The sequence below is a fragment of the Catharus ustulatus genome, chromosome 7, assembly GCF_009819885.2.
Source record: "Catharus ustulatus isolate bCatUst1 chromosome 7, bCatUst1.pri.v2, whole genome shotgun sequence".
Lineage (NCBI taxonomy): Eukaryota > Metazoa > Chordata > Aves > Passeriformes > Turdidae > Catharus > Catharus ustulatus.
The window spans coordinates 3395467-3410149 of record NC_046227.1 but is presented as its reverse complement, the minus strand read 5'-3'; the positions used below and the strand labels follow the sequence as shown (position 1 = coordinate 3410149).

The 14683-nt window shown below is 40.5% G+C and overlaps 1 protein-coding gene across 4 annotated transcripts in view; it reads left to right on the top strand.

The window, feature by feature from the left end:
• The window catches only part of SPAG16 (sperm associated antigen 16), a 365904-nt gene that overhangs the window by 171678 nt on the left and 179543 nt on the right, over positions 1 to 14683 (top strand). For all 4 annotated transcript variants that reach the window (XM_033064223.2, XM_033064222.2, XM_033064225.1 and 1 more), the window contains one exon: positions 2521 to 2664. In XM_033064223.2, coding sequence (XP_032920114.1) covers positions 2521 to 2664 — 144 coding nt within the window. The remainder of the gene's footprint in view (positions 1 to 2520; positions 2665 to 14683) is intronic.

The following is a 14683-nucleotide window of genomic DNA, read 5'->3' as shown; positions in this document are numbered from 1 at the left end:
TTATAATGCCAGAGTGAGTTGTGTAAACAAGGGTATTTATATACTCAACAGCAGCAAATCTCCGAGAGGGTTTTTTGTTGGGTTTGTTTTTTTTTTCTTGGCTGAGTCTCCACTGATCCCACTTTATCCCAAAGGAGGAGGAGGAGAAAAATAATGTTCCTATCACACATGTTCCATTATTGATTTCCATTCCAATCCACCCAAAGTCTTCTGTGCTGGAAATAATTAGACCCTGTGAACAGAGATGAAGCAAAAATCTATACAATGCTGGATTGCCAGAAATGAAGACAAGGGTGCCTAATTAATGCTGCATATAGAATGCCTTTTGGATGAATGGGCTTCCCTTTCTCAGAAGCAGCTCAACAGCAGTTGTGTCACAAATTTGCTGTTAATTAAATGGTGTTCACTGTGTGCCTGTAAAAATGGCATGGAGGAAGAAAAACATTGGACAGCAGCAGCGTTGTACAGAAGCTCTGCAGTTTAAAGGAAGGACTGTGAAAAACAAATTTGCAACCTTCATATGGATATTTTCTTCCGTATGAAATTCGCTTCATGGATTTTCCCAAAGCTTCATTGGAACGTGTGGTCACTGCAGAAGTTTGAGCATTTCAGAAGTTGGACTGGAAGTGTGTTTGGGAGGGTTGAGGGTAGGCAGGATGTTCCTGGGGGCTGAGGCAGGATGGATGAGAGCCCAGCTGCAGCCTGGCCAGGGTGTAAGGATTGTCCAGGAGAAGAGTCAGGGTATAGAGGAAGACACCAGGTAAAATTTTTTCTGCATGAAAGGTGAACTGGTGGTGACCTAAGGCTGTCACCTTGGGAACTGAGAGGGCAGGAAAAATGCAAGAGAGCTGATGGAAAGGTGTCACAACAACCCCCACTAAGAGCAGAAACATCTGGAGGGAAAAACTGGAGGGGATCTGAAGTGTCTGAAGCAGATTAAGAGAAAAATGTCAGCTGTAGGCACATGCAGAGAGCAGCAGTGGGGTTGTTGGTGCTTCAGAAGTCTCTGTAGTAGAGGGACTGTGGGACAGCTCTTCTTTTGCAGGCCACTGGTGCCTTTTCTCAGCCTTTCATTCTCTCCTTTTATCTCCATTCCCCCTTGCTCTTCTAGATATCTGTTGTGGCCAATCTGAGTGATACAACTGCTCTCTGTGCATCTCTGGAGAATTTAAATAGCATCATTCCCTCCTTCTCTTTTCTCCTATAAATGCAGAGGGACTTTATCCTCTTTAGGAGAAGATAGAAAACATTTTTTTCTAAGAAACTAGAGAATGAGTAAATCTCAGGCTCCTTACTCGAAGAGATGGATTCAACTGATGAGTGTGCAGGAATCTTCCTAGGCTGGGCATTGAACTGCAAGGATAGATGTTTTCTGATGAAATTCTAGTTCACATAAATATATTTTTAGCATGGATTTGATAGAGGGAATTATTTTTCCAGTATAGTAGATGCTGTGGTTCTGGTTTAGGAATTTTATGAAATAATTTGAGTGCAGGGGAAAGGTGCTAATAAAAAAGATTTTTATGACATTGTGCCTTCTAAGTCCCCTCTTTCCTTCCCATTTGGGTGCTTAGCATTGTCTCCTCTCATTCTGCTTTAATGTTTTTCTCTCCAAGCTGGGACCCTGATGCACAGCTGAAATAGGTGCACGCACCTATTTGTGATTCCTCTCCCCATTATTGCATTTTGATTCTGAATTCCAGATTTAATCTGTCTAAATAAGCCACTTCTGGGACTAAAGTCAACTACTAGAACTTTTTGATGTTCAACAAATAGTAAGGCATTACAATGATTTAAATCAAATAACCAAATCCATATGAAATACGCTCCTTGTTATCTTTCCAACAGATTGATTTTCTTCCCTGGATCCATTTAAAAACTGCACTGCAGTTGCTAAATCAAAAATAAACTGAGTTTTCAGTCTAGGGTTGTGTTAAGTGTATGATTTCCATTACATCGCAGCGTGCTACATATTAAAAATGAAAACATGGAACAGATTTTGAGTACAGAATTGAAATGAATTTTCTGACCTAGTCCCAGTCAATGGGCTCTGAAGTGCTGGCAACAACTGTAGCTCCTGGGCTGTAATTATCACTGGAGTTATTTCACAGTGGTAGGAGACTTTACACCTGTGGGCACAAGTGGGGACAGGCTGCTTTTTGGAATTATTTTGGATGAGTGGGAAAGTTAATCATGTTGGTGCAACTTGTTACCCTCTTGCATGTTTGTTAGAACATAACCTAACAAAGTATTTCAAAGCTTTGTTTCAGTGTTAAGTGGAACTTCAAGAGAGTGTGAAAACAATTCTGGTTTCACAGAAATCAGTCATGTTCTTTTTTCTTCATCAGCCACAGAAGCTCATCTCCACAGCATGTATTTTGAATTCTCATGAGCTTACAAAGCATCACTGTTTGCTCAGTCCATCCAAAATCAGACTTCTGGGTCTATTGCCCTGAGTTGAATGGATCTTATGGATTGGTTCTGGTACAGAACATAACCTGCCTTTCTTTTCTCCTCCAGCTTGGCTTTACACCCCCGGAAAAAAATCGTGGTGAGCGGTGGCGATGACCGCCTGTGGAAGACGTGGGGCTTCCCTGATGGCAACATCCTCCTCACAGGGGAAGGGCACACGGACTGGCTCTCAGGATGCTGCTTCAGGCCCAGGTCAGTGCCAGAGCCCCTGAGCTGGCCCTGCGCCTTCACTCCCTGCCTGCTTTGCTGCCTCTCTGCTCTCATTCTGAATTCCCAGACGTGCAGATAAAACCTTCCTCTGCCTTTCACAGTGTTGACTTAAGACTGATTGCTTTTAGTATTTTGTACATCTTCAGCACTGTCCCTGTGGCAGTGCACGTAACAAGGAGTAATAAGCTTTTCAGGTATTGCTGCATTCATTTTCTCCCTGTTCATGCACTGAGGCAAACACAGTCCCATTATTAATAATACTGGAAAGTTGACTTGTATTATGCATTTATTTGTCATATGACTGAGAGTATTTGGGTTTACCTAGATGAGCTTTCCTGCCCTTTCATCTTATGGATTTGAAGCTGAATTCATAAATGGAAGTGAAGACTGAAAATAAAAATTAAATATTTAAGTTACAAGGGTCATGGAAATAGGGCAAACATGAATTAGGTTTTTTGGTCTTTCTCTTGAAAAATAGGACACCATTTTACTCTCAAAACTAAAACGCAATGCATGTGATAAGGCTGAGCTTCTATATGTTGAAATTACTTTGCATCAGATTTGTGAGGCAGCAGTTTAAATAGAGTTCTTTACTGTTAATACAATAAAGGTCTGCCTGGCTATTCACCTGAGGCTTGGTTATAAAAGGAGCATTATTAAGCCTTCAACCTTGTATTTTCATTGTGTTTATTTTATGAAGCAATATTAGCTCTTTTCTTCATGAGTAGGAAATGTATCCTATTTAATTTCATGGTTCCTCCTGATTTCTGAGTTTGTAATGAGCTACCAAAGGGATACACACTCCTCTAAACACAAGAAACTCCCCTCCTTCTTGTCAAAACATCAAGAAGCAGGAGTCACGCTTTCTGGGGTGAATTAAACATGCACTTACTCTTCTCTTGCATCACTTTCTCCTAAGAAAAGTAGGCTTTTCCTTAAGATGCTTGTGTTTTCACTGTATTCTCTTTTTGTGTGTGTATATCCTTAGAAATAATTACATTTAAAAGAAGAGGATAATATTTAACTTAAATAATTGCACATAATACAGGAGGAGAGAAATGGAAGGTTGAGCTTCTTGTTTTAAGGTGGTAGAAAACTTTGTCTATGGCTGCATGACAGATTTCAGAGTTTGTGAGTGCTGGACATGGTTTAAACTTGCAGATAAACAGAATGCTGCCTTTTCCTCTTACCTGTTGTGAATATAAAACTTAGCACAGGGGAAGAAAGGGAAATACTATTAGAAGAGCATATTATCGTTTATAAAGCTGCTGAGCATACTAATCAGATTTCGATAATGCATTGTTACCATGACACCCACTGACTCAGAGACTCAAAACTATTTTCTCATTAGTCTTTGACCAGAATACAGTCCTTTCAATAGGCTTTCCTATTTCTCATTCAATTATAGAAATTAAAATGAGTTGAGGTACATCATTATTCTCTTGCAGTATAAATTGACTCCTGCTGAAAGCTGTGGAGTGATTCAAAAGAAGTACTGTTAAAATATTGTCTTCTGTTACTGCCTAAAATATATAATGTGGCAGAATACATTTAATCATATTTTAATTTAAAAAAAAAAAATAATTTTAGATAGGAAACTTTTATGTATCTGTTTATCCTGGAAACAAAAACAATTAAGTAAAAATGAAGAGTTCTAATAGATTTTTTTTTTCTCTTTCTGGGATCAAATGCAGATTACTTCTAGTTCTGTTCCCATTTTAAAGATTTGAAATTATGTTCACCCCAGAAGTGGAAAAGAAAAATATTTTTTGTGCTACTGGGCTATTAAATGGTGACCTGGGCAGAACTTCCATAGTTCTATATTCTTTCCTGTTTGTCCTGTGTGAGATCACTTCTCTGTGTTTCTTCTCTCTCTGTAAAATCAGGTTTAGATTTAGAATCAGGTTTAGAACAACCTCCACCTCTGGTGTGAGAAGTGTTCTGTGTGCAGCCACACAGGACTCTGCTGTCACATCATCTGGTACAGCAGCATGTAATAATTATAACGTTAATAATATTGCATCATGCAAAACCCACACCCCGAGAGCCAGGCACTAATGATTTGAGGGGAGCTGTGGTGGACATTTAGCTGATGCTTCTGCACATACAAATGACTTAAAATCCCAGCAATCTGGGGGTTTATGTGCTCACAGAGTATGACTTGAGCAAGGCTCCTTCTCGTGGTCTCAGTGCCACCACTGTGTAAATAGGGGTAAAGCTGCCACTAGCACCGGTGGCTGGCAAGATCTTGAAGATCTTTGTGGAAGAAACTTGAAGCTGAAATGCTCTTGGGTTTATATACCCTCAGTGGCTCTAAGAGCCGTGAGAGAACATGGTTTTAGGAAGTAGCAATAACAAGGTAAAGGTGTGTTTTAGGCTCTGGACCAGGCAGTACAAAAATGGGGATTGTCATTAGGAGCTTTCCCAGGACTGATGAACCACAGTGTCCTTGAGCATCATCACAGAGCCTTAGGGGCAAAGAGTTGTTGGATGGAGGAGTTTTCCTCCCCACACCCCCACTGACAGTGTGCTTCATTCCACTGTGATTTTTTGCTGAAAACCACCTCTTTCACTTGTGATCAAAGCAGGGTGAGGTGAGAGTGTGCTGAGGCTCCAAGGTGTCCCACCTGACTCAGCACAAAGGGCCTGGGTGCCCCATGTGTTCTCCCTGCAGGACAGGGGATGAAGGGCAGCAGCCTGGCTTTGTGCATGTGAGGAGAGCAGAGCAGCTCCCTGCAGATCTGAGAGTAAAGCATTGCCTTAAGCTTTTAAAGTAAAAGGGAAACTTCAAACAGATCCTGTCATCTGCAGCATGTGGCAGCTGGGAGGAGGGAGGAGAACAGTGCTTCCTTCTTTGAAACTCAGGTGACACCTGGTCAAACTTCAAAAATAACCAGTGTTTTTACTCAGGTCTGGTTGAACACTGCTTTGCAGATGAATTAGCTGTTCCAAACCCTGTCACTGTTGAAAAATTTAATGTTTTTCAGCTTGCCTTTTCTAGATGTGAAGGAATGAGGGAGTCAGAATGTCTCCTGTCACATTTATACACAGAGGCTTTGTGGTAGGAATTTGGAGAGCTGGGGAAGAGCTGTATAATGCATCTGTGGGTGCCAGGTGACTCGAATATTTGAAGTATCAGACAACAATCTGCATCTTCTGCCAGTTTGCAGAATCAGCTGAGGATGTTGATGCTGTACCTTTAAGGACCATACTCTGATTACACTAAGATATTTCATGGCATGCACTAGATTTATTTATCTTTATTACTAACCTTCCTGGGTGGCTAAAGAATCTAACTCTGCAGCATAGCAGAGGTGTGTGTTAATGTCTGATAAGATCCCAGAGAACAGTAAAATATTGTATTCTTGCCCTGCATGTGGGCTGGTACAATATGTAATATCCTTAATATATTCATAAATATTAATCAAGCCAACTCTTCTACAATGTTTGTATCCCTTTTCATGCAAACATTGTCTGGTTCTGTGGAATACAATGAGTTTCTGAATTGAAGTGCAAACTCGAGGTTCTTGAAGCTATTTAAAACTTGCACTGGAAGTTGTCACATTGTCAACTCCTTTGTAATGTCCTGTTCCCCTAAGAAATAAGCAGAGTTTCTGGTGTTCCTCAGTTACTGAGGAAAGAAATTAAAAGTTTTATCCATTTATTACTATGTAAAAATTGCTGCAGCAATTACCTTTAACTGTGTGGATTTTCTAGACGTTCTATTGCTGTTGGAAAACCTGGAGGTAGATATTACCTCCTATGTAATTAATAAAAAAATAAAGAAAAGATAGAATAAGCATGTTCATGCCTCAGACATGCACATAAAGGCATGTAATGTTTGATACCCTGGAATAAGGTGCCAGTGAGGGGAAAAAAGAGGAAGATGAGGTGTTGACCTGAAAGAACAACCCATGTTCTTCCAGAACAGAAGCAGCTCTGGGTGCGATTTCTCAAAGCTGGAGGAGGTGATGTGACTCAGATGGAAATTTGTGCATGGATAGAAAGATAACCCTGGAGAGAGAGAATTAGCAGAATAAATGGAGGATGGATGTGAGGAATTGGAGAGAGATTGAATGAGCTGTGGAAGGAATGCAACTCCGGGTGGGCTTGAATTCACACTAGAAGCTTTTAGGGCAATTCTGTAGCACATGGAGCAGGCTGTGGGTAACTGAGCACTGTGGTGGCCTCTCAAGACCAAGTCCAAAATGTTGCTGACAATCCAGAGTGAGAAAAAAGGACTGGGATAATGATATTTGTTCAAAGTTCTCAAGAGCAGTGTCTGATAAATATGAAATTGTGTATGTAAGACTCTTTCAGAGTGGAAGTTATTTTGTCATCATACAAAAATTCTCAGAAAAGTTTTTGTAAAATCTTCTGAACACTATTGAAGTCAGAATAAACTTTGAAACTGAAATTAATTTTTAAGTAAGCCCCCAATTTTACTTTTTACATTATTTTAATTTCTTTTTTATCTTGCCATTTTGAAGAGGCTATCCAGAGATGACTTTGTGTGGAAAAAGGATGGATTGAAAATCCCAGGAGAACAGTAATGGAGAAACCTCTGAGGAGTGATGGGAGCAAGGGCCAAAATTGAGGAGGAAGGACAGTCCCAGAAGGAGAGGCACTGGGTTTGATCCAGCCAGGCTCAGATGTTCTGAGGCAGCAGGCACAGGCTGACACTGCTCTTTGCTCACTGCATCTCACAGGACTCTGTGCTTGGAGGGAAACTTTGAGGAGCAAAAATCAGACCTGACAACTTGGCAGGTCCAGGCACCACTTGTGAATCTCTTGGTGGACATGCCTTTGTAGTTGGAGAGCCCAAAGTGCTTTGATTATCAAGGTGAATGACAAGGTGTGCTTCTTTATTCATCCCCCACCTCTGCTGCTCTTGGCTCCCCACTGACTGTGCCCCTGAGGGGTGTCCCACTCCTGGGAGGTGCTGGTGCATCAATCCACACCAATCTTCTTGACATAAATCATAATATCCTCAGGTACCAGTGTGTGGTGAGAAACGTGCAGGGTATGCAGAGAGTCACACAAAACCTGATACTGAAGATAAATGACTGCTTTCTTAGTTTCTTAGTACAAATTGCAAATAGTATCTTTTAAATAGCCAAGATGATACAGGGCCCACGAAGCCTCAGCAAATGAAAAGCACTTGATGGCACACAGAGAAGAGTAGGTTCTTTAGTCACAGTAGCAAGATAATTTTAAATATTCTACTAATCAAATATATTTCTCCTTGTGCTTTAATAATTTCTAATGCCATTCTTTGACTCATTTTTATTTCTGTGAGAAGAAGCAGGAATTATCTATTTTGCCATTTTGTTTAATGCTCTGGCTTCCAAGATTTGATGCTGTAGTTATTTGGTGAAACCAGAGGGGCTTACAGAACAGTCACTGCTGAAGTTATAATTCCAGGATCTACAACATGTTGCTGCAATCTAATGTTTGTTTGTTTTAGTGAAATGCAGCAGCATTTGTCTGCATGAAAACTGTAATTTAACATTAAGCAGTGGGATTTGACTATGCTATTGTACACTCTTTCTTATTAGAGACCTTCACATATTCTTTTGGGCTCTGCAAAACATCTGTCCACAGGAAAAAATTAAGAAAGGTTTGGAGTCAGTGATTTTAAAGTGTTGGTTTTTATCACCCATCTTTCAGAGCCACTGCCCAGGCTGGGTCAGCAGTCACACCAAGGTGACACTGCCCATGTAAACCAGCAGAACAAAAGGGAGCTCCTGGAGATGTTGAAACAGGAACAGGCTGGAAATTCAGCTTCATCAGGGACTGTTCCAAACCCCATTATGGAATAGTTTCAGCACTGATATGCTCAGGGACCCTGCTGTTTGTCATGCTCCACATTGCTTTTCCAGTGGTGTTGAGCTGTGTGCACTTCTGTGGGATTACTGCCCAATCCCACAAAATTTCCCCAGGCCTGCACCTCCCAGCTGATTCCCTGTGCAGGCACTGTGTGGCTCTGCATGCACTTCCAGCTGGGCTGGGAGCTCTGGGGGAGCCCAGTACTGAGCATGACCTGCCCAGGGGGGAGTGGTTTATGGTCAGCCTGTGTGGTGAGGAGGAGGATTATGATGATGGGGAGGAGGATGAGGATGAGAAGGAGGAGGGTAAGTAGGAGGAGGATGAGTAGTTTGAGGATTATGATGCGGATGAGGAAGAGGAAGAAGAGGATGAGTAGGATGATGAGGAGGAGGAAGATGAGGAGGATGATGAGGATGAGAAGGAGGAGGATAAGTAGGATGAGGAGGATGATGAGGAGGATGATGAGGAAGATGATGAGGAGGATAAGGAAGATGATGATGAGGAGGAGAATGAAGAGGAGGAAGAGGATGAGTAGGATGAGGATGATGATGAGGAAGATGAGAAGGAGGAAGATAATGAGGATGAGGAGGATGATGAGGAGGAAAATGATGAGGATGAGGAGGATGATGAGAAGGAAGATGATGAGGAGAAGGATGAGGAGGAAGATGATGATGAGGAAGAGGAGGAGGATGATGATGCGGAAGATGAGGAGGAAAAAGAGGAGGAAGATGAGAAGGAGGATGATGAGGAGGATGATGAGGAGGAAGATGAGAGGAGGAGGAGGATGATGAGGAGGAAGAGGATGATGAGGAAGAGGATGATGAGGATGAGAAGGAGGAGGATGAGGAAGATGAGGAGGAGGATGAGGAAGATGAGGATGATGAGGAGGAAGATGATGAGGAGGAGAAGGATGATATCAGCCTTCACCCTCCTGCCTGGCCACTGAACCAGCCAGTGACAGTCGTCCCAGTGGAGGGATTTGGAGATTGCTGGTGCATATAATAAAAGAGTAAATAATAAAATAATAATAAAAACGGTGTATATAATGGGCAGTGAGCTTCAGAATGCTTTCTGTGCTGGCTTTGGAGTTATAAAGGCTGAGTTTCACACTATACATTAAACAAGGCTGAGACTTGAAAGCCACCAACTCCCCTCTAAGCATTAACATAAAAAAGAGTTGTAAGACTCAGGTTAATCACAAAGGTCTCTGTTGGCTATCAGTGGAAGAGAATTATTTTGATTTGTGCTTTGAAATAGTGTTTAAAAACTAATTCAGGTCTCACTGCAGAAACAGATGGGTTTTATTTATCTTTTTACTACTATTGATAGCTATGAAAGAAACATGAGATAGTCTGCTTAGGACTTTTGAACACTTATTTAATGAAAAGGCATAATGATTTAATTTTTTAGAGGATGTAGAATTCCTGCATAGTTCAATAAAGCCTTTAGTTACCAGATTACATATTAAATTTGCCAGTGGTAAGGAACTTCTTTAGAGTGGCATGATTAATTTTCAGTCATCTAAATGGCTTTATGTAACACACCATATTTAGCAGTGCAGACATCTGTTAAGGTGTTTTATCAAACTGAGCTAATAGAGGAGTCAAAAGAAAAAATTTGTATTCATCTGTTCTGCAAGAAAAAAACCTATTTCAGAAGTTTTTTAATTCAGTTCCCCAGTATTCACTGTGTACTTAGTGTTTTCAGGTACAGCAAAATTTTAATTTCAAAAGTAACTTTATTTATTTCAAAATCTTTGATAAGTTTCATGCTTTTATACAAGGAAATAGTCTTAACATCATTCTCTCTCAAGCTGACAAATCCTACTATTTTTACCTCACAAACATGTTTGGGTGGACATTAGATTTCCCTTGGGATTCTCAATCTCATTATTTTTATCAATAAAAAGCCTCTGCTGGACAAAGGAATAAATCACATCTAAATGAAATATGAGAGATTACATGAGAAGCTCAGCTTTTGCTTAGTCTAATCCAATATCTTTGGCCAAACGTCTCAATGTCAAAGGCTTTATAAGTATTCTACAGGATCAGTCTGGCAAAGAGAAATCAATAACCAGGTAATGGATTTGATTAAAATTTTTCCTCTTCCACCCACTCCCACAAGCCAAATGTTTCTACCATACTAATCTTTTCTGGCATGTGGAACTGTTGGTTATTCTCTGTGGGGTTTTGAGATGTAAATATATACATAAATATGTTTTAAAATTTCAAAGAGCTCTGTTAGCTGTTGGTGAGTATTTATTTAAAGAAAAAGCAGTATTTGTATCTCATTTTATTTTTTTTAGAGAGCTCAGTTCTGCAATGCACTTTTTGGAAAATATGGACTGATAACAACTGTAATTTTACAGGGGTAAATCCTGATTTCTTATTCAGAAGTTGGCTTTTTTCTGCTGTTCCTGCCATACTGAGGAGAATTTCCCCAGACAGGCTGGGGTTCCCAGCAGGTGTCCAAACTTCTGGAGATTTTCTGTGTTGCTAAATCCTCAGCTGTCTGCTTTACCCCAGAGCTTCTGATCTTGTGTCTCTGAGGTGCTGTAGTGGCAGCCCTTGTGCCATCTGGGAGGTTTGCTTCCAGAAACATTCAAAATTAGGCCATTAATGTTCTCCAAGGATGTTGCTTTAATGAAATCATTTTCCCTGTCAGTAGAAAGACCAAAGGATGTTCCTGTTGCATGGAACCTGAAGAGTCTATCATCATGATTTTAGAAAGCAAAGAGCATGCAGTTCCATAGTGTGGTTACTGAATAGGCTTCGCTTTTCATCCAGAATGACCAGGCTTGAATGAAAAACTACCTTTGGCTTGTGTTTCTGAGCTGGTGGAAATACTGCCCACTCTGAGTTACTGATTCACTAATAATATCTCCATTACAATAATTCAGTGAGCAACAGGAGACAGAAGTGCTGAGGACAGTTGGAGACAGGAGAGGGAGGAATGGTTGGCAGAAGCAGCAGTCCTCCTATTGAGAAATTCAGGTGCATATTTGAAATAAGTGCAGGAAGAAAATCCATTGTCATAAATGCTGAAAGCACTCTGCAGTTGCTTTTACAGGTGGCTTTACACTCCTAGTGAACTTCAACACCAGTGACTGAAAGCCTGTTGATAAACTAATGCCATTTCTACTCATTAATCTGCAGCCCCTCCATCACAGATGCAAACTTTCTCTTTAAATGCTCTTTAAAAAAGATCTCAATCTTCATACCCACAATGTGTGACCTTGGATACATTAGAAATCCTAATGGGGATAAAAAGTTAGCTAGACTTTGTGTAGTATTAATTTCTTATTTAATTACCTTATCTTCATAATTTATCATTTCAATATTATGCTTGCCCATAGGTTAAATAGTTTTCAAATATTCTGAATGCTTAGCTTACATAGAAATGATATTATTTTTCTTAAGCGATGATCTTGTGTGCTACATTCTCCCATTATTTGAATTTTAGACCTGAAAATAGACATATTTAATTTGAGGGGCTTTAAACCAATCTGATATTAGATTGAAAAGACACTGTGATTATCAATATCACAAAACAGGTGTCATGTTTAATCTTTCTCTTTCTGAGAAAACTTTATTTAGTTATTAAGAATCACCATTTTGATGTAATTGTTTTGACTTAGAAATTTCAAGGGAACTTTCTCAACTGCGTGGGTAATTAGATTTGGTGTTTACTTGAAAGAAAGAAAGAAATTTCTATATGATAACCACTTTGATAGAGAAAGGGTGAAGGAATAGGCACTTGAAATCCTTTATAGAGTATCAATAAAATGAGATATTTCTAAACCTATTAGTTCAGCTCCAAGTGAGGCCATGAGTGTGTTCTCTGAAAGTTTTGCAGGAATTTGCCTGCTCTACAAGGAGCTCTTGGTTTCTTTTTCTGCACATCTGCCTGATTTTCGATTCCTGCAGCTCTTGCTGCCTGGGGGTCACCAGAAGCAGTTCAGTTTTTCTGATCATTTATTTAGGCTGTGAGGAAATACTGTTGTTCTCTTTGGTAGGTTCAGATTTTGAGCAGTTGAGGTTTCCTTCTGGCTTCATCAGCATTTTGTGCTGGGGAGCTGGAGTTGCAGAGGGATTGAGGGATTTCCATTTCTCCAGGGCTGGGGAGTCTCAGTTCACTGCTCTGATCCTGGATGTGTTGCTCTCACTCTGTTCAGAGTCGTTGTACACGTCAAAACATCTCTCTTAATAGAATCTCTTGTGTTATGTTTCTCTGACTGCAATTATCATCTCGATGCCTTTAACATCCTCGCTTCATTATTGCTTTCTTCTGTGCAATAAAGGCAATTGTATTTTCCCTCAGGTCTGCTGCAAGGGTTCTAGTGGAGTGGCTAAGGAGATATCTGTGTTTGTAATATTGTTAAAATGAGCCTTTCCTAAAGTGCAGCTGTTAAAATAACAAACATTAGTGTTAGAGTTGACTAGAGAATGGCAATTCAATTGAGGCAGTATCTTAAGATATTTGAATTGGAAATAACCCCCAAATATTTAGAGTGTTTACAAGACTTTGTCTGGAGCACAAACTCCAGGTATGAATTGCACAGTCATTTATTGTGTTTCTGTGCTTCCCTTCAAGCTGTGTGGCTGCAGTAATTTGGGGAATTCCAGGTACAAAACATTTGCAGCAGCACAGGTTGCAGGAGTTGTCCAGCTGGGAATGAGCATGAGGACTTGTTTGACTGCTGAGGGATGTGGATATGGAATCCAGTCCTTATTTTGTGGTAGTTATTGCCTTTGTGTCTGAGTAGGATGTATATAAAACAAAAGGGGAACAGAGGGAGAAGCCCACAGTGTTTGTGTCCATGGATTAGATTACCTGTGAGGGCTGTTGTGTTTAAAGTGTTTCCTGGGGTCCCCCCTCTTGAGCAGTCTCTGTTTAGGCTTCATGGCCTTGTGGATGAAAGTTCAGCTCTCATGCAAGGCCTTTCAGAGAAAGAGTGCAAATTTATATTCACATTGCTATTCTGCTTTCTCTGGTATCAGCCCAGGATTCTGCTCATGTTCAGCATTTCCATTCCTCCTCCACTCTTGGAGTTAGATTGTTATTGATCGGTGTCTCCATTAACTCACTCCCTGTCCTCAAGCTGTGTCCCTGGATCCCCAGGGCATGGCTCAGTGAGATCATCACCTGCCCCAAGTACAAACACTGGGCTCCTGCACTGTCCTGTGTGTTTTCTTGGCCTTCACTACAGGATCATTACACAAAGTGAGTTAAATCTCCTTCCAAGGCCCTGGGAATGTTCAAATCCCAGTGCAGAACTTTCCACCAGCTGTGAAATCTTTGTGCACTCACAGAACTCCCTCTGCATATGAATATGCAGCTTAAAAATGATGCTTTGTACAAACATGCAAATGGGATTAATGGCTGTGGTTCATTCCTGGCTATTGATTGTGATTAGACATCACTGGACCACCTTTGGGGGATGATAATGGATTTAAAATGACTGAGCCACAACTTTGCATTTCAGAGGAACCGAGACACAGGATTATTGCTGTTAATATAGGTCATAAATCTATTCTGTACATGCATTTCATGTATCTGAACTCCTTCCAAACTACATTTTTCCCTACTTCAACAGCCCTTCATTGCAATTTGAGGATTTGGAGCCATTCCAATGGAGTGACTGGTTGGGATGGGTGTTGAGATGAAGTATCACACTGTTTAATGTATGTCATGGATATTGATTGGTACTATGCATGATTTTATGTGGGCTAAATACATTATTTTAAAAACTTAACAGTGTACAGAAAGGCTTTAACTTACCCTGGATTGTTTGAGAGTAAGTGGTGGAATGGTACAGAATAGATCTCATTTCTGGAAAATATGGCAGTTTTGCAGTGTTTACTCATTATATTTGATTTCAGGTAAACCAGTTATTTCTTATGAAGTTAATGGAGGAAAATTCACTTGGCAGTAGGCTAGAGGAAGGTGGCACAACTGGACCCAGGAACACTGTTTGCCTTTAGCATGAGAGGACTTCATAATTGTTGGAGATATCACTCATGAGCTCCCTGCTTCCAGCTGGAGACCAGGATTCTCCTACCCCTTGCTACAGAGGTGTCTGATTTTGCTGTGGGGTGCTAGAAGTGCATTGGCAGGAAGCTTTTAGAAACAGCATCTTTTTTAATGCCAAATAATTGTAAAAAGGGAATTC